General features: G+C 32.1%; 1 protein-coding gene across 2 annotated transcripts in view; it reads right to left on the bottom strand.

The window, feature by feature from the left end:
* Nucleotides 1–21,007, bottom strand: part of LOC109823019 (protein arginine N-methyltransferase 7) — a 43,367-nt gene extending 22,360 nt beyond the window's left edge. Inside the window, exons 1-8 of one of the 2 annotated variants that reach the window (XM_020389338.1) lie at nucleotides 20,648–21,007; nucleotides 19,003–19,225; nucleotides 18,223–18,348; nucleotides 15,309–15,473; nucleotides 15,109–15,227; nucleotides 14,934–15,034; nucleotides 13,128–13,390; nucleotides 11,997–12,236 (exon numbers count right to left, since the gene is read on the bottom strand). In XM_020389338.1, coding sequence (XP_020244927.1) covers nucleotides 11,997–12,236; nucleotides 13,128–13,390; nucleotides 14,934–15,034; nucleotides 15,109–15,227; nucleotides 15,309–15,473; nucleotides 18,223–18,348; nucleotides 19,003–19,225; nucleotides 20,648–20,874 — 1,464 coding nt within the window. In that variant the 5' untranslated portion in view covers nucleotides 20,875–21,007. The remainder of the gene's footprint in view (nucleotides 1–11,996; nucleotides 12,237–13,127; nucleotides 13,391–14,933; nucleotides 15,035–15,108; nucleotides 15,228–15,308; nucleotides 15,474–18,222; nucleotides 18,349–19,002; nucleotides 19,226–20,647) is intronic. The other variant, XM_020389345.1, reaches the window with a different exon arrangement.

The following is a 21,763-nucleotide window of genomic DNA, read 5'->3' as shown; positions in this document are numbered from 1 at the left end:
CACTCATAGCACCTAACCTCTAAAAACAATTGATGAGGACGGTTTGACACACGGACGCCTAATCAAAAAAATATGGCTTCACGCCTCCAAAACATCTCTCAGAACTCATATTTTATTCATCAATTTTCCTCTTTCCAAGATGAAACATTACAATCATGTTTATAGCCATAAAATAAAATCATAATCATAACTAATTGACAACATCAAATCTAACAAAATAACAAAATCAACAAAATAACAAATCTAACTAAATAATCTAAACATATATCTCAAAATCATATTCTTAAAAACAATCCTAACCAATACGAGAAGATGTCCTACATCAAATCTCCTCCTCTTTAAATTCGACATCCTTGTCGAAAATGCTAAGTGAGATTGTAGGTTTATGCAGTGTCATCACGAACGCTGGCTTTTTATCTTGCTTAGGCTCAAGGTTTGACTTTGTTGATGACTGGAGATCATGAAGTAGATCCCTTTTTTTCTCTTTTTTTTGTAGAGAAGAAGATGGAGATGGATCTTTCATCTCTAATACCAAATGATGCAGAACAAAAGTAATGATGAATAGTGCTCGGGTGAACAGTACCCGTGAACAATAACTTTTTAATTTTTTCGTTAATAAAAGAGCCAAATAAAGAAAGATAAAAGATAAATAGGCTAGACCGGATTCACTCGCAGCATCTATCCTCTAAAAACAATTGAAGAGGCTTGTTTCACACACGGACACCTAATCAAAAAATATGGCTTCACACCTATGCAATCACTCCAAAACATCTCTTAGAACTCATATTTTATTCATCAATTTTCCCCTTTCCAAAATGAAACATTACAATCATTTTATAGTCATAAAATAAAATCATAATCCTAACTAATTGATAACATCAAATCTAACAAAATAACAAAACCAACAACATAACAAATCTAACTAAATGATAGATCCAATCCTAAACAAACATCTTAAAATCATATTCTTAAAAAAATCCTAACTAATACGATCTTCTAGATGTCCTACAGCGAAAAAGCCTTTGTGATGACACTGCAGAAGCCTACAATCTTAGTTCGCATTTTCGACAGGAATGTCAAAATTTAAAGAGGATGAGATTTGATGTAGGACATCTAAAAGATCGTATTTAGTGAAGATTTTTTTTAAGAATACGATTTTGAGATATTTGTTTAGGATTGGATCTATTATTTAGTTAGATTTGTTATCTTATTGATTTTGTTATTTTGTTAGATTTAATGTTGTCAATTAGTTAGAATTATGATTTTATTTTATGGCTATAAAAAGGATTGTAATGTTTCATTTTGGAAAAGAAAAATTAATGAATAAAATATTATTCTAAAAGATGTTTTGGAGTGATTCTATAGGCGTGAAGCCATATTTTTTGATTAGGCGTCCGTGTGTGAAACCGACCTCTTCAATTGTTTTTAGAGGTTGGATGTCGAGAGTAAATTTGGTCTAGTCTATTTATCTTTTATCTTTCTTTATTTGGCCTTTTTATTAACAAAAGAATTAAAAAACGAGAAGTTATTGTTCACGGGTTTTGTTCACCCAAGCATTATTCATCATTACTTCTGTTCTACATCATTAATGATGCGGGACGGAGAAGCACTTGAAACAGCAGTAAACAATATTTGTGAACAATATCTTTTCTTTTTTTTATTTTTTATAAAATAAATGACGAACAAAGTAAGATAAAATGAGGTTAGATCGGATTTACTCACGAACATCTAACCGTTAGTTAAGTCGGATTCATGTGCTGACACTTAGGTTGCATAGGCACAGGTACAGGTATGGGCACGGGTACAGGTACGGGACACGGCAAATTTGTAAAAAGTAGGATACGGGGACACGGCTTTTATATGTGATGTATGGACAAGATGTGTCCACATCACTACCAATGATCCTTGGCCCAAGTATACCCATATTCCTCTATATATATATATATATATCACTAATAGAGACATTTATAAAGTAGGATTTTTAGATTATAAATCACTAATTGCTATTAAAACTCTTGAACGAGAACCACTACGGTCGACAGAGATGAACAAACTATCCAATTAATTGAACTAGTAGATATAAAACCATATATGGATAAGTATAAATACCTCTATATAGGGTTAATACAAATAGTTTTTAAACCTTTGACATTACAAGGGTTAAATGCATCCATATTAACATGTTTAAGAGATGCAAGATGTCTTAATTGGGCCTAATCTCTGATGGGAATAATGGAGACCAGTTTATGTAACGGTCCAGTTTATTTTAATATTTATCTTAATTTAAGTCTAACTTTGACAAATCCAAATATTCTAAAAGCAATAAGCTTAAATATTAAAACACATGGATATAATTTCATATCCAAATCTGAAACTATAGCTATTATATACAGAATTCATTTTAAAATTCTAACTAATCCATTCTAAACCAGGTAAAACGGTTTATAGAAACTAATGTTTTGACATCAAATGTCATAGTAAATAAACAAATTAAATGGGATGAAATAAATTTTCCAGATAGTTGGGTAATACCCAATGCAATCTAACATCAACCCGTAATTAATCAAGATATTGATCAAATTACTCAAACGGTAGATGGTGAAGTTGAAATTACTTTTAATCCATCTAAAACTATTCGTTTATCCGATGTCACTAGTACATCTACTACTAGAAGATCTATATTAAGGTCAAGTTCTTATAGAACCACTGAAATAAAGGGAATTAATATTTCTGATAATGAAATACCACATGCAATTTATAATAAGGAAGAGAAATTCTCTCCTTCAAATTCTGAAATTAGTTTTCAAATGAAATAAATGGATTTTGAAAAAGGAAGTCTCTTTCGAAAATTTCTAAATAAAGAATTTTTTGAATCTAAACATGAAGATTTTAGAAAATAGATTTTCAAAACTTTCTCTACATGAGAACAATTGAAATTTAAAGAAAATATTATAAAGAATTAAAATTAAAACAAAAATTAGACTTTTTTGTGCCATGGTTTTTGAAATACTATATTCAAAAACAAGAAAAATACATAAGGGTACTTGAAGAACACTATAAACAGTGAAAATCAGGTACAGGAGCAATTATTAGATCTATTTATCCACCCACAGACCCTTTAAGACTATCTAGATTAGGAATTTTAACTACTAATCTCGAAACTGCAGCTTTTATAAAGCCTAGTGATTCTTAAGAAGAAGCTCTTAAAGAGTTAAATAAAATTATTAAACAAAATAGTTATACAAATGTACATCTTCAAGTCGTAGGACAAACAATTAATTAGAATAGAAGATGTTCTTGATAGATTAATCAAAAAATTAAATGACATTTTACCTTAAACATATTTGACAGAGGTAAAATTTCAATATCTAATTTTGAAAACCCTACTATAAAACCACCTATTGATATTTCAGGCTTTAAAAGCGGTAATGAAATAACTTCTGATTTAATAGATATTCTATCTAATAAATTAAGCAATTCAAAATTGCATACTCTATCTTCTATAGCTTCTACTTCGTCAGTTATTAGTACTGATGAAAGTTCTTATGAAAAGAAAATGACTATGCAGATAAAATAGAAGCTATTACTAGTGAAATTGAATCGGATGGAAAAATAGCTCCACAACAATTAATTACATTAGAAGATCAATTTTCTAATGTTAATAAAATTAAAAACAAGTCTAAAAGACTAGAAAGATACTATTATAAAAGGCCAACTCCGGCAGATGTATTATTTGAAGAAAATGATGCATATTTACAAGCTGATTATTACGACAAAAACATTTATGAATAGAATATTGATGGTTTATCTGATACTCAGATAAATGCTACTATACATAGAATGTTAATGTATGGTATAATATGTAAACAAAATAATAATACAGATAAAATGATCGCCTCATATATTACATGTTGCTTTACTGGCATCCTTAAAGGATGATGGGATAATTATTTATCTGTAGAACCAAAAAATAAAATATTAAATGCTACAAAAATAGAAAATGGCATCCAAATGGTAGATGTTGTATATGCTTTTATGTTAGCTATAGCTCATCACTTCACCCGGGCATATCTCGATGAAGGAGAAAAAATTTGGATCATATTACAAAATTTTAGATGTCCTTCACTTAACGCATTGCAGATGGTATAAAGATACCTATTTAAGTAGAGTAATTTCTCTTGTAGACGCTAATAGTGCGCATTGGAAAACTAAATTTTTAGATGGCTTACCAACACTATTTGCTAAAAGGTTCGAAATAAAATTTGAAGAGAATATGGGGGACATTCCTTACGATAACCTATCATATGGGTATTTTAATTAATTTTAACTATAGAAGTAAAGGGTTCATGATTATCTTCCTTGTTAATGTTATCATTAATGTCTTTATAAAAGGCTTGTGATGGACTACTAGAATTGTTTTTTTTAGCAATTTTTCGCCATGAATTTGGAGTATAACTCCTTTCTGATGATGAACTGCTGCCACCAATATTCTATTCTTTATTCATTTGGCAATTTTAGATGTCCTTCATTTGGCAATTTTTCGCAATTCTTTATTCATTTGGCAAGGTCGAGATTTATACTCCAAATTCATGGCGAAAAATTGCTAAAAAAAACAATTCTAGTAGTCCATCACAAGCCTTTTATAAAGACATTAATTATAACATTAACAAGGAAGATAATCATGAACCCTTTACTTCTATAGTTAAAATTAATTAAAATACCCATATGATAGGTTATCGTAAGGAATGTCCCCCATATTCTCTTCAAATTTTATTTCGAACCTTTTAGCAAATAGTGTTGGTAAGCCATCTAAAAATTTAGCTTTCCAATGCGCACTATTAGCGTCTACAAGAGAAATTACTCTACTTAAATAGGTATCTTTATACCATCTGAAATGCGTTAAGTGAAGGACATCTAAAATTTTGTAATATGATCCAAATTTTTTCTCCTTCATCGAGATATGCCCGGGTGAAGTGATGAGCTATAGCTAACATAAAAGCATATACAACATCTACCATTTGGATGCCATTTTCTATTTTTGTAGCATTTAATATTTCATTTTTTGGTTCTACAGATAAATAATTATCCCATCATCCTTTAAGGATGCCAGTAAAGCAACATGTAATATATGAGGCGATCATTTTATCTGTATTATTATTTTGTTTACATATTATACCATACATTAACATTCTATGTATAGTAGCATTTATCTGAGTATCAGATAAACCATCAATATTCTATTCATAAATGTTTTTGTCGTAATAATCAGCTTGTAAATATGCATCATTTTCTTCAAATAATACATCTGCCGGAGTTGGCCTTTTATAATAGTATCTTTCTAGTCTTTTAGACTTGTTTTTAATTTTATTAACATTAGAAAATTGATCTTCTAATGTAATTAATTGTTGTGGAGCTATTTTTCCATCCGATTCAATTTCACTAGTAATAGCTTCTATTTTATCTGCATAGTCATTTTCTTTTCATAAGAACTTTCATCAGTACTAATAACTGACGAAGTAGAAGCTATAGAAGATAGAGTATGCAATTTTGAATTGCTTAATTTATTAGATAGAATATCTATTAAATCAGAAGTTATTTCATTACCGCTTTTAAAGCCTGAAATATCAATAGGTGGTTTTATAGTAGGGTTTTCAAAATTAGATATTGAAATTTTACCTCTGTCAAATATGTTTAAGGTAAAATGTCATTTAATTTTTTGATTAATCTATCAAGAACATCTTCTATTCTAATTAATTGTTTGTCCTACGACTTGAAGATGTACATTTGTATAATTATTTAACTCTTTAAGAGCTTCTTCTTAAGAATCACTAGGCTTTATAAAAGCTGCAGTTTCGAGATTAGTAGTTAAAATTCCTAATCTAGATAGTCTTAAAGGGTCTGTGGGTGGATAAATAGATCTAATAATTGCTCTTGTACCTGATTTTCACTGTTTATAGTGTTCTTCAAGTACCCTTATGTATTTTTCTTGTTTTTGAATATAGTATTTCAAAAACCATGGCACAAAAAAGTCTAATTTTTGTTTTAATTTTAATTCTTCATAATATTTTTATTTAAATTTCAATTGTTCTCTTTTAGAGAAAGTTTTGAAAAACCATTTTCTAATATCTTCATGTTTAGATTCAAAAAATTCTTTATTTAGAAATTTTCGAAAGAGACTATCTTCTTCAAAATCCATTTATTTCATTCGAAAACTAATTTCAGAATTTGAAGGAGAGAATTTCTCTTCCTTATTATAAATTGCATGTGGTATTTCATTATCAGAAATATTATTTCCCTTTATTTCAGTGGTTCTATAAGAACCTGACATTGATATAGATTTTCTAGCAGTAGATGTACTAGTGGCATCGGATAAACGAATAGTTCTAGATGGATTAAAAGTAATTTCAACTTCAACATTTACCGTTTGAGCAATTTGATCAATATCTTGATTAATTACGGGTTGATGTTGGATTGCATTGGGTATTACCCAACTATCTGGGAAATTTATTTCATCCCATTTAAGTTGTTTATTTACTGCGACATTTGATGTCAAAACAATAGTTTCTACCAAAACCGTTTTACCTTGTTTAGAACGAATTTTTGCCTTTGGAGCTAGAGTAGTTAGAATTTAAAATGAATTCTGTATATAATGGCTATAGTTTCAGATCTGGATATGAAATTATATCCATGTGTTTTAATATTTAAGCTTATTGCTTCTAGAATATTTGGATCTGTTAAAGACAGACTTAAATTAGGATAAACATTAAAATAAACTAGACTGTTACATAAACTGGTCTCCATTATTCCCTTCAGAAAAAAGAGTCCAATTAAGACATCTTGCATCTCTTAAACATGTTAATATGGATGCATTTAACCTTTGTAATGTCAAAGGTTTAAAAGCTATTTGTATTAACCCTATATGTAGGTATTTATACTTATCCATATATGGTTTTATATCTACTGGTCCAAGTAATTGGATAGTTTGTTCATCTCTGTCGACCGTAGTGTCAAGAGTTTTAATAGCAATTAGTGATTTATAATCTAAAAATCCTACTTTATAAATGTCTCTATTAGGGACATCTAGGATAGTCCATTTATTTAGACTTTTAATTTCTGAATTATATTCACTTAATTTTGCATTTTTACCTTTTTACCCGTATAACGGGCTGTTTTGGAGGAGCTTGCTATGATGTCTGACATAAACATTCTTATTGGTTTATCTAGTAAATATTACTCAATAAGGATATAGATTTAAAATTTTTCTTTCTTTTCCGTAAAAAACAACCTAGCTGTTAATATTGCACGTCTGTTAACGTCTTACACTACCCTAACCTGCCATCTTGACTACAACAGGGCTTTACACAGCGCGATTTGGGTGACGTCCTACAAAATTACCAACTAAGATCTTAATCATAGAAAAAAAGAACATATATTAAATCTACATTCTTATTAACTAACATTTACAAAGATAAACCATAAGAAAGTAAATCAACCAGACACAACTGAGCCTAACAGGCTCTGACACCAATTTTGAACAGGAATCAAAACAGAATAAAAAAAGTTGCAATTTTAGACGGCCGATTTCTAAGATAACTTCCTCTTTATTATGCTCCACTATATATTACAAAGTACTCACTAATTTTACACACTCTTAACTCACACCTCTAATTTTTTCTTCAAACTCTTAAAGATTTTTACAACTCTCTTTCGAACTCTGCCCTCTGCCTTCTGCCATCTTCTTTATTTATAAGCTTCAGAAACGTCTTCAGAATTCTCGAGAATATCTTAACGTGACATCGGCTTTGTATAAAGTGACTTTTGAAAAAACTGATTTTAAAAAAGTAAGAAATATCATTTGAAAAGCTGCTTTTAAACAATAAAGAATATCTTTTTTAAAAAGCTTCTTTTTAAAAGTGACTTTATTAAAGTCTGATAGTGATACTTGAGCGGCTCCCCGAGGCTCTAACTCAATAGGAATTTTAAACAATACATTTTCCTTTAATATCTGGTGTTTTGATATTATCTAGCACACTCATTGCTTCATTCCACAGATTATCAACATCCTCATCCGGATCTTGGGCATCTTGAATATCAATATCTTCTCCAGTAGAACTATTGCCTTTTATTATCACTTGTTTCAAATGCTTCAAGAAATTGCTTTTTTAAATGTGCTAAACATTTCTGTTGAATTTCAGCTACTGAAGCTTGAGGATATTTCCTTCGGATCATCTTTGCTATTTTAAGCATTGGATTTTCTTTTTGAATTTCACGAGTCATATTATTTTCAAGAATATTATTATTCTTCTGGATAATTTCTTCAATCTGTTTGATTTTTTCTTCAATCACCATTTCAGACCACCATCTGCAATAGAATTTTCTTTTCAAGATTGGCATATGAGACATTGTCCAGTCTGTTTCTACTGACCATGTCCATATCTATGGTATCTCGGATTCTGCAAAGAAATATATGGCACATAAACCATCCACAATTTGGATCTCATTCATCTTAAGATATTAGAGGATGTGATTCTATCCATGAAGAGTATAACTTCATTATAGGTTCTGGTAAGATAGTCATTTTAGCACCATAAGATTCCCACCAATGGAAGAACCAAGAAGGAAGCCCTTTATAAAGTGTTTCAGGACATAGTTTTATTAACCATGTGTGTTTATTTTTAGGATTCTAATATAGAAATATATTGTAAAATGCCTGCTTATAATCCCAATAGTTGAAATAGTATAACTCTTTCGTATTCTGGAATTTTACTAAGGGTAATTCCTGATTAGGATTTATGGCCCAATTTCTTGGTTGTATGACTTTTTAAATGATACATTTACTGAAGCTTGATGAAACATTGTGATTTTCACTGTTCCAGAAGTGGGTTATTTCCATTTCCTTTTGTATTATTAATGTTTTCATCCAAGCCCTAGATTTTAGGGTTGGGTAATAAGTTTATTCAAATATTTTTGTCTAATCTTATCAGGATCACTCATAAGAGGAATATCCTCTTGTTCTAAGTATAAAACTATCGAGTCATCATTCCTTTTTCAGTCATCTTACTTTTTCATACTATAGAAGTAAACAGTTCAGGATTAATCTGCCATTGTTAATGATATTATTAATGTCTTTATAAAAGACTTATGATGGACTACTAGAATGTTCTTTGTTAAGCAATTGTTCGTCATGAAGAGTTGGAGTATATGACTCCTTTCTGAGATGATTGAACTGCTGCCATATAGTATACTTATATACTATAGCCTCAATATTTACTTATTATATATATATATATATATATATATATATATATATATATAATATTCTTTTTGATGGCTTATCGTAGAATATAAAGTCAAATAAGTTTTCAAATTATATTAACTTATGGCAATGTTTACTATGTTTAATCCAATTCTCAATAAAGTAAGATCATTCGCTTAAAGATTTATAAAAGTACAACTCATGTTGAAAACCTTTAACATTTACATTCCACATAAGCAGTCAAAAATGATGGAACATATAAAAATATTTAATATTATCCTAATATTCTATATATAATATATATATATATATATATAGATATATAAATATAAGGTAAATATGTATATATTAATTATGAGTTAGTATAATATATACAGAATCACACACACACACACATACCTATTTAAATATGAGAACACATCTCTCATTCTTAGCATTGCCATTAATTTTAAAGAAAAGACAAGCAATTAGTCAAGCACCCATGTGTATGGTGATGTCATGTTCCACTAACAAATTTAAAACTACGAAAATAAGAGAGAGTGTGTGTCGTCTTCTTCCTTGCATATCTCAGCTAAACTCATTTTCCTTAAACGTAACTGCTCCAAAAGTTCTCTCACACGTGGGAAATGAGTTTCTCCCATGTCCCCACGATTTGGGTGTGGAAACATATACAAACCGTACCCGACACGGGTATGGCGCCAAAATTGCCGTGTCGGGGTATCATAGGCTGACACTTAACCCTTTTGGCCTCACACCGAGAAACAGGGGCTTCCACCATAGAAAAATCACACAAAATTTTCTTCAACTCAACTTTCATAAATTCTTCATAAGCTCTCCACTACATTAAAGAAATCTCCTCCCTCTTTTATAGAGTTTGGAATTCTTATCGAAAACAAATTCAAAAACTTATACTATCTCTAAAACCAATTCAATCTTAAATCCAACAAACTCAATTCTAACACAATTCAAATCAAAACAACCAAACAAAATAACTAATTCTCACCTATCTAAAACCAAAACCAAATCTAAAATCATAACAAATTTATCTTTAATCCAGATCAAATCTGAATAGTGATTGTGTCCTACTTCAGTTCTCCCCTTGTTGGAGAAAACTCAACCTCGAGTTTTAAATAAGGATAATATGATAAACTCTATAGCTTTTATGTAATTTGATTCAATAGTCTCCCAAGTCTTCAGTAATATTTGTAGAACCCGATAACAGGTCGGTGGAGGAGTATCTGGTATATCAAAGTCCATTATCGAAGGCTTAACTTCAAGCTCTAAATCTATCTTTGGATTTTTCTCTTCTTGTTCTAATTCAGGGTTAGATTCTAGATTAATCTTTTGATATGCATATTTTTCTAGCTCATGTTCAGATGCAGGTTCAGGCTTTGATTGTGGCTCCATCTCCAATTTTGCTTCTATTTTTATTTCTAACTTAGTAGTGAACTCAGACTTTGACCGTGCGGCCAAATCTAATTGGGGTAGAGGAGAGAACAAAAATATCTTCTAGTTGGTTGAGAAGAATGTCACCTTTCTAGAAGAAATTTCATAGGCTCCTATGAATAGATAGTTGAACGATAACCTAAATAATTTCTAGACCACCATTCATGAGCTTTTTTCTTGAGACTACACTTTGCATATAAATACTTTTGTATTTCAAACATTTCATAAATAAGAAATATATCCTCCATATCTTGAATCCAAATTTCAAAATCATATGGCTCCTCATATCCATCAAAACAACAAAAATAAGATAAAGAACCAAACTTTAATGGATTGAAATCATATTGGTGTGAAGGAGGAAGTGACTATTTACCCATAATAACTGTGGATCACAAGAACTTACTCTGATACCACATGATGCGGAACAGAAGTAATGATAAATAGTGCTCGGGTGAACAGTACCCGTGAACAATATTTTCTCGCTTTTTTATTTTTTGTGAATAAAAGGCCAAATAAAGAAAGATAAAAGAAAAATAGACTAAACCGGATTCACTCGCAGCATCTAATCTCTAAAAACAATTGAAGAGGCCATTTTTATACACGAACGCCTAATCAAAAAAATATGGTTTCACGCCTATGGAATCACTCCAAAACATCTCTCAGAACTCGTATTTTATTCATCAATTTTTCTTTTCCAAAATAAAACATTACAATCCTTTTTATAGCCATAAAATAAAATCATAATCCTAAATAATTGATAACATCAAATCTAACAAAATAACAAAATCAACAAGATAACAAATCTACTAAATAATAGATCCAATCCTAAACAAATATCTCAAATCATATTCTTAAAAAATCCTAACTAATACGATCTTCTAGATGTCCTACATCACATTGTCCATCTGCAAGATATACATAATTGTGTGCATTATATGAAGTAGATAAAATGGACAGCCAATAAAGAAAAGAACTTAAAACTAAAAAAAGTACACAAAAAGGCCACAATAGTGATATTAATGAACTTTTCACTCGGAAGTTAACCAGGATACCTGAGTTACTTCTGAGATACACCATTAGGAGATTAGATGTTTCCCAAACACCATAATTCCACACATGTATGGTGCTCATGTGTAGGAGCTTTTTAATAATGGTCATCATATTAGGAGACAACACTACCCGGTAACAACAAAAGTAAAGCTAAAGTTCACCATTCACCGATGTTACTGAAAAATCTTTTTAATTAAATAGAGGATATCAGAAGTAGAGCTAATAATATCCATGAAGCTGATACCTTTCTTTTGTTTGAATGTTGTTTAAGCAAGCATGGTGCCCTTTTGCCAACAACTTCAATGCAATCCATAGAGAATCCATTAGCATTAGCAACAGCTTGCAGATATTTGGTACCTTGCTCTTGCAGTCCTGGGAATATCGAAATAACAGTACAATCTTTCGAAAATGATGCAGCAAGAACTGTTAAGAATACACTATCATCAGCAACAACACAAAATGGACAAGATCTTGCACGCTGCAACTGCACAAGATGAAAAGAAAGCTTTACTAGAAAGGAAATGAGGACAATCAAAAAGGAAAGGCATAAGGCTTTTGTATATTACTACCAAACAGACACTAGAACTTTTGCACAGATACAAAATTAGCAGATCTTATAATTTACAAAATTAAGAGGAAGAAAAAGAAACAAGTATTGATTACTCCTACATCAGGCTTTTTGCAAGGTTCTGGTAGGAAAGAGGAAAGCTCTAGGGTGTATGAACGAAGCAGTCAATTCACAAAAAAAAAAAGGAAAACCTTAGTATTCACTCATCTCTTTCTTTGATTTTGAAATAACCCTCACTCCAACTTTTCCGCAGGAAGTTCATAAAATCAGGAAAATTTTGTTTTGATTGCCTGATACATAGTGTCTGATCAAAGCTTGGCCTTTTACAGTAAAACGATCTATTAATTTATCAAACATCTCATCTAAGTGTACTGATTTAAGTCTATTAAAACAAGTTGAAGACACTTCAAGATTGCTTCTTGAACATTCTTTGCCATGAACCATCAACTTTTTTAGATTATGGGTAAAGTAATCAACTAAACAAGCATCAAAGGGCACATTTCCAAGAGGTCTTTAAGTTCAGATCTACGGAATGACATTTAAGTTTGCCTGCATGTACCCTATTTAATTTGTCTCTTCACAAGTATCATCTTTTTTAGGAAGGCCTTCATGTGATTCATAATGAGAGGGTTACTACTGCTCAAGGTACCTTTCGAGCTCCCAACTTGTAGAATAATTGGTACCAAGTATATAAAAGAAAATTATCCCACAAGTGCTGACACAAGTGCCATAAATAAGCTTCATAAATCATTTAGGAGAAGTCTACATCTATACAATTTAACTCAAGAGAGTAAAATAGATTCTCACAGCAGTTTCTGCAGACTTTGACATTGCAGATCTAAAAGCTTTGTCCCCATATACCGCAACTTTTTCTGGTGTTAGTATCAGATGACAGTCCTCAGGCTTCAAGCCACCAGTGTCTGTTGAGCTATTATCTGGGAGAGAATAAGAGATGCTAATATCATCATGAAAAGCTTTTACAGGAACATATTTATCCTTGTATACAGGTATTCCTGGCCCTGGAATGAACCAAACACATTCTTTCCAATGATCGCACCACTCCCTGCCACCTAGTAAAGAAACAATTATGACAACATGCAATGGTAAAATTACATCACAAAACTTGTAAGCATTTGTTTCCTAGCAAGGGGGAAATGGCAGTTAACTTCAACACTCAGAAGCAGAAAATTAGAGAGATACATGGATACTGACACAAAAAGCTTTTAAGTTATGGGCAACTGCTTGACACAAGAAGTTGTGACAAAATTGTCTATATAAGAGCCAATACTTGCCTAAGAAAAAATTAACAGACTAATAGGTTTCACTATCATGGCGTGAAGCAATACAAAATACCGATACTCGATTGAAAACCAATTGATATATAAAAAGTACACTAATTGATCAATGAATTGGAGAAAGCTGCAGATATTCGAACTTCCATAGACCTCACTAGGGGGGTTACACATTGGGACATTTGGTGGGATAATGGGATAATTTTGGGATTCTATTCCATAGTGTTATTCATTGGGACAATGGAACAAGGATAATACATTTCTGTGTTATTGGTTTTTTGGAACACTAGTGAGACAATTTCACCACTTGGGATAAAATTACCCCACTCATATACAAAAATGTTGTCCCAATAGTAAAAATTTACCCCATCCTCCATATTGGAACAATTTTGTTCCACTTTGAACGCAATTGGGATAATTTTCAAACCTTTTTGCTATACTTAACTAATACATGCTAATATATTATAAAATATTATGACATTGATATATAACGTATCAAAGTAATAATATCTTCAATTATTATATAAATAATTTATTATAGTTATTTATATATAAGTAAAATATGTATATATTTTATACATATACAATTATTCCTATGATACTGATGTGTATAATGTATTAAATTAAATAATATCATTAATTAAAGTATTACAGTAAATATATTGTCATATATTATCTCAATTATTATATACTAATCCGTAGGAATACTTAACAAATCAATTTAATATATAATATACCAATTAATAATATCTAATTTGTAGTGATTATATATAACATATTACTAATTTTGATATAAATAAAATAATTATAATATTAAATATTATAGTATTAAAATATATTAACATATATTGATCTATATATTATATTAATTATTATATAGTATAGCATGCTAATATAATATAATGTAATGTAATATAATAATAATAAATATTAATTAGTAATTATAGTACAACATATTATATTTTAATATAAAGTAAAATAATGTTTATATTTATATATATACTAAACCAATTGGATAAGATTAATTTAGAAGTAATTAATAGATAAAATTATATTTTAATAAGGTGTCACATCATAATTTATCCCACATGAATTGTCAAATCAAATGCTCATATTATGTCATTATCCCACATTCTCCCACTTGCTCCACTCAAAATATCCCAAATGGATAAAATTGTTCCATTGGAACAGTTTTCCCACTTGGCCGCCAATTTGTCCCAACCAATAACCAATGATCAATATACTCAAAAGTTACCATTGAACACTATCCAGTACATATTGAAATTGTTTATCAGATTAAGATATAAATCTTTGAACTCACAATATAAGTGTGGTGCTCCACTTTGCACATCGCAAGAGTTTATCCATCTAGGAGCTGTAGAGTAGAATACTGACCCTTCACAGTCAAGTTGAAGCACCCACCTGCAGAAAGGTCTAATAATGTACAGTTTCTGAAATAATCTACCAAATACTTTCTTAGATTTGAATTTATGTACCATGATATTAAAGCATGGATCCTTCCATCACCAGTTGTTTTTATAAGCATTTCCACCTCTCTATAACTGTCTGGTCGTTTCCAAAGGTCAAAGTCAAAAATTTTGAATGGTTCTGATAACTGGATTAATAATACATCAGGAGTAAATTCCAGTTAGTTTCCTACAGAACTAATCAACTTTGAAAATATTCATGCTCATACCAATTTAATCTCTTGGGATATCGCGTCGCAATGCATAGCATATTGCCTAGGTTTTACATCTATAATCCTCTCTAAACCAGCCGGTACAAGATGAATCCCATCAGGTATGTCAGCTTCTTGATTAAATAAATCATGCAACTTCCACAGAAATGTGCTTTCGACAAACTGGAGCATCAGAAAGAGAAAATCTATGTGAGCATAAGTTCTTCCAATACCCTAAAAGTAAAAGCTAATGTCTCCAGGTTGGTGGTCTTCAACTCTTTCAAAACAATTAATTAAAATGCAAAAGAGAGCTTTACTTTAATATAACAACGGAGTGCTAGATAATTAAACATAGTCCAAAGAACATTATCATTGTTATATTCCAATATTGGAAAAAAAAAAGCAAAGAAGTGGAATATGAGTATTGATTGTAATAGCTATTCCTCCAGAATTATGTATTTCCTGCTGGTGGTATGTGAGGATAAAACCACGGGATTGGGATTACACATGCTGTATATACATTAGTGAATTGTTAACCGGTAACATTAACAGCATAGGAAATGCGTTCCAATTTCTTCACTTAGCATATACATACCATAAAGATAAATGCTTATTCTACAGAATGTATGATCATAATAGCCTACTTCTACTTTGTTTTTAAACGTAAGAAAATGCTCCCTAGTTGCATAAGCTTAAATTACTTTGCAAACAGGGAAAATATTTCCACCCACCTTGTGACCTCTATATAAAGGCAAAGTTGCTTCGCACCTGCTTTTCTTTCCAGGAATTAAGAACAGGCTCACTTGAAGTTAGCAAGCATAACTCAACGAATATGAACACAGCTTAACCATAGTCAACATCATAATGAGGCGATTTAGGCTCCATGACCTCTTCACAACATCACTTGAGCAAGCCTCGTCTCTTTTATCAATAACTCCTTTCAAATTAAGTTTTCACCTTTTACAGTAGGGCAGCGGATTCTATCTTGGGTGTCTATACTGTGGAGAAGAGCATCATTTATTTCACCTATAAAACCGCCAGGCTGTTCACCTTCCTAAATAAACTATACTCAACCACAAGAAGAAAATCCAAAGGAAAAAGACTTAGGCATACCATGTAGAAGTGAGTTGTCTTATTGTAACAGTGCCCTATTTCTAACTAACATTGGCAATCAACATTACACTAAATGAAGAGCCAGATTTCAAACTAACATTGGCAATCAACATACGCTAACTGAAGATCCTCTCTTGTATACGCTAACTGAAGAGCCAGATTTCAAATTAAGTTTTCACCTTTTACAGTAGGGCAGCGGATTCTATCTTGAGTGTCTATACTGTGGAGAAGAGCATCATTTATTTCACCTATAAAACCACCAGGCTGTTCACCTTCCTAAATAAACTATACTCAACCACAAGAAGAAAATCTAAAGGAAACTCATAAATCTAAAGACTTAGGCATACCATGTAGAAGTGAATTGTCTTATTGTAACAGTGCCCTATTTCTAACTAACATTGGCAATCAACATACGCTAACTGAAGAGCCAGATTTCAAACTAACATTGGCAATCAACATACGCTAACTGAAGATCCTCTCTTGTATATGAACCATAATTATCCATCCATGATAACAATTATCTAAAATAATTAGCCATGTGGATTGATCTTTGCCAAGTTCTACCCAAGTTGTGATAAAGTATAATACATATAAGAGTATTTGCATTTATACCCTCTGAAAGTTAGTGTTTTTCTTATTTACTTTTCAAAAGGTACCGAATATAAGATGTGTATCCAAAATCCTATTGTGAACAAATTTACTATTTCGTTAGCTAAATCCAACTAACTCTAGTTTATTGTCAATAAACTGTGTCAAATTGTTACTGAATCTTTTAAGAACTTAGTTACAATCATGGATGTGCAAATCACAGTACTCTCTATGATTCTTTCAGGCTCACCCTTATTATATCTAGAAAATCTGCTTTAATATTAAGCACCCATATTTAACCTATACATATCAGGCTTTTGTTATTGACAATAAAGTTTTTCCCCATAAAAGTTCATGACTTAATTTTCACTATCTACAATACAAGCTCTATTGCTTCACATAAGTAAATGATATCTAGCATATTTAGCTCCTAGTAAAATAGTCTTTACCTAGAGTTAACTAACGTATTTATGGATACTAATATCATGGGCATACATAGAATTTTAAATACTTCTTGAAGAGGTTACGAGCAATTTTAATATGCGTATAGGGTACGCGTGCAATTTGAACTTCTAAGGGGTTAAAAGAGCAAAAGAATAATTTATCAAATAGCATATATGCATAAAAAACCCATACAAAAGAATAATTCATCAAATGATTATACGTAAAAAAATCATACGTATAGTCAGAGCAAGTGACATTTACAAAAAAATATACATAACTAATTCAGTGGCATTAATTAAGCGATAATCCAGTGCTCCATCATTGTATATAAAGATCTTGAGCATCACATATCGAATTAACTACTTAACATTTTATTTATAATGATTAATGAATATGTAACTATACCCTATTTAATTTCCCACTACATCAAAAATGCACCAAAGATAAACCCTTTGTTAAGTAACAACCATGTAAGATCTGTCTTACACAATCTTGCAATGTATAAATTGAACAAATAGTAATAAGTAGTTGATGTTTGCACATTTCCTTTCAGGCGACAATCCCACAAGTCAGGATATCCACAAAGTTTTTGAACTGTAAGCATCGGAATAGTGCTAAATCTCTAAAAAAAGCAGATGTGAAAAATTATTAATATATGTTAGTAGCTTGTGCAACTAACGTGAAATTTCTTAGTTGCAAACAGAAGTGCGTGGAAATTCATTAGTAAACATCCAATCAAAACATTGGCAATTCCTACTTACTACCCTACGAAAAAATAAACAGATACCTGACCATAAGTTATGGCTCTGTATGGAACCATTTTCGGATTTTCAACCAGCAGCATGTCATGTGCTTGTTGCAGAGTTGGTATCAATCCTTCACCCAACAACTCTGAATCGAGAATCTCACTAACCTGCACAAATATAAGACAATTTTTGGCAGCAGAAAGATGGTAGACTATTAAGAACATGTATTTATATACACAAAAGAAAAGATTGCATTGTCTATTACAGTGGAACTATGTATTGTCCAAGGTATGATTTTGATTTTTATAGAATGAGGAAGAACCATCTGCAATAAGCAAATATTTCCATGTACCAATACTAGACAGTTCATGGCGAAAAAAGATTCCACAATTGGATTACAGCATATTAGAATATTACACAATGGCAATTTTCTTCAATGGAACACGATAAAAAATGTTAAACATTATACTTACATATAAGAAAGAGGTCATTATACAGTTCATTTATGTAGAACAATGTTTTCATTCAGTACCTAGGGATATTATACGTTGGACTTCAGAAAAGAAACAAGCAGTACAATGATGGAATCAGGAAAATATGTGATAGGACAGTATCTAGTGGAAAACAGCTTGTAGAAGGCCAATCTATTCCCTGCTTCCTTGGTGTACTAGAACGCCTTCACAGATTGACCTTAAGTTTCTCCTTGTTATAGTTATTGATAAGCTTAATTGGCATATGTTATCAACCTTGAATACTTACAACAAAGGCCTTGTTTGTTGTGAATCAAATAAAGACTTGCAAAGAATTTAAAGAGTACCTACCAGCACATCTGCACGTGAGTCTAGATCCTTCCCCACATGGAGCTCATCAGACCGCTTATGAAAGAGCTTTACCATCCTCTCCATGCCATTCGCTCGTAGAACCCTCCGTGTTAACTTTCCCATAGGAAGATATGACTCGCATGCCGACACCTTTCCCTCATTTTCCCTTCCATGTCCCATCATTGCCCGTGCTGCCATCATTGAGAGCAGTCCAGTCCCTGCCCTAAAAAGACAATTCATAACTAATAACGAAAACTACAATCCTAGTTGTATGCAAAGTCAACACCTTTACAATACATATGACACAGAGTTGTTTACAAATGGAACCATAAAGAATTTACACATAGAAACCTTAACTTTCAATTTCTATAAAAGAAATCATTTTACATCAAACACTCGAGAGTAATATATCGACATGTTATTCTATTTTTTTCATTTTAAGCCCATAAATTTTAAAAATCAACTCTAGTTGAGTTTCTAAGTACTATGTAACTAATTGATTATTTTTCCTCCATTCAGTAAAAAGTAAAAACCCATTACCTTCACTAAAATTATTATTGGAAACCACAATTATCTGCTTCAACTTAATCCATCAATTACATTCAACATGTTTCCGATTTACTTTACTCATCCAATCCGTATTTGAGTCAACTTTGGCAGATGATATAGGTTTTTATTACTGAACTTCATCCATATTCGTATCTGGCTCCATTATTAGTAAAAGGATAAGGATATAGTAAATGCATAACTGATCCACATCAAATTCGTTTCACCCGTAGTAGCATCGGCATGAACCACTAGATACTTTCTGCGTAACACAATGTTTGAATAAGGGAAGGGAGATGAAGGAGTTCATTTTAGAGGGAACGGCAGGGGAGGGAGATGGATGTGATTAAGATATCCCCCCCCCCCCCCCCCCCCCCCCAAAAAAAAAAAAAAAAAAAAAAAACAATGTAATTTGTGACAAGGACAGTTTTGCCCTCCATAAAAGAATCTTACGCCCTTATAATAACATGTAAGGTATATATTTAAATTGATATAAATTCCCTTCCCTTCCCTTTCCTAAATTCCCCTCCATTCTCCTTACTGAACTCCCAAACGAGAAGAAATATTTTCCCTCCGTCCGCTCAGTTTCTTTCCCCTATTTTTGCTGCCCTTCCCTTCCCCTCCCCTCCTCTCAATTAGTGAACTCCCTAACATAGTGCAAGGACTGACATGCAAATTGTAATAATGAATAGGGTTATTTTCACTTTGGTACACCAAAGTTTACCCCATTTTTAACTCCCGACAGTTTGATGCCCCAAAATTTACACCGTTTTCTGGACTTCGATACCCTAAAGTTTCTTTCCCACCTTTTGACACCCCTACGTTTACACCTTTTTGAACTTCGATACTTCAAAGTTATGTTCTTGATACTTTGATACCAATATGCAAACTGAAATTTTAAGTTTTGACACTTTCAATGTTAACTTTGCGAGGGGTATCAAAGTTTTTTAAAAAATGTAACTTATAGGGTAACAAAGTGCGAATACCCAAATAGGAATTAGGAAACCCACCATAAGTATCAAAGAGAAAGAAAGGCAAATATGAAAATTGAAAGAAATTAAAGGACGAAAATGCCAATTCCTCAAACAAACTAACAAACCCAATATCTAAAACATGGCAAGGCTGAGAAATAGTCTTCTCGATGGCAGCTCGATAAGCTCGGTTCCTGCAAGAATCGTTCAGCATATCGAGGTACGAGGTGTTCGCCAGAAGAGGTCTAGAACCTTCTAGAAGCCCCTTCGGATCGTCGTCTCCCTCCTCTTCGACGACGATCCACTCCGAGTCGCCGGTCAGCGGGTCCACCCGCAGCTGGAACGCCCGGTTCATGGTTCCGAAGGAAATGGCGGGATCGCCCTCGGACTTAGGGAAGGAGGGCAGAATTGGAAATCGAGGGTTTTAGGCCGAGGAGGGACGTCGACATCGAAGAGGGGGGAGAGGGCTTTGGTATTTAGGGGACTGTTTGGATGGCTTTATAAAACTAGAGTATTTATGACATAAAATAAAAAGTGGTTATCCACCTCATCAGTTTTTATTCGAGTGTTTATATTGTTTGGTTAGGAATCTTTGTGAATCCTAAAATAATAGTATTACATTGTTTGGATAGTATAATATAAACTAGAGTATTTATGACACAAAATAGAAATTGGTTATCCACCTCACCACTTTCTACAAGTTTTGACTTTTTAATTATTTTTTTGGACACATTTATGACATAGTGTAAGCTTTCCAACAAAATCACTCCTAAGGGCCCGTTTGGTTTAAGTTTTTTCTCTTGGGTCTTGGGCAGAAAGTATGCCAAAAGGACACTTTTGGCAGGCTTTCTGCCCAAGATCCAAGTTAAAAAACTTGAACCAAACAGTCCTTAATTTTGGTGATTTTGCTTTCGGTGACACCTCATCAAAAGGTATAAGCTTTTCATGTAAAAAAAAATTAAACAAACAATGTAAAGTGATGAAAGCTGACATTAGGACCCACTTTTTTACATTTTCCATCATTTTACATGGTAAAAACATACAACCAAACAGCCCCTAGGTCTGGGGTTTACTCGTGAGTCATGAGGGATGCTGCGATGTGCTGCGGTGGTGGGCTAAGATAACTAACGTGTCCCGAGGACGTACTGGCGTGTGCTGTGGTGGTGGGCTAAGATAACTAACGTGTACCGAGGACATACCGGTCGGATTCCAAATCGGGTCGGTGCTCTGGAACTCGAAGCACG

The sequence above is a fragment of the Asparagus officinalis genome, chromosome 1 (genome assembly GCF_001876935.1).
Source record: "Asparagus officinalis chromosome 1, Aspof.V1, whole genome shotgun sequence".
In the NCBI taxonomy this organism is placed as follows: domain Eukaryota; kingdom Viridiplantae; phylum Streptophyta; class Magnoliopsida; order Asparagales; family Asparagaceae; genus Asparagus; species Asparagus officinalis.
The sequence above is the reverse complement of the archived record's forward strand: the minus strand, read 5'-3'. Positions and strand labels throughout refer to the sequence as shown.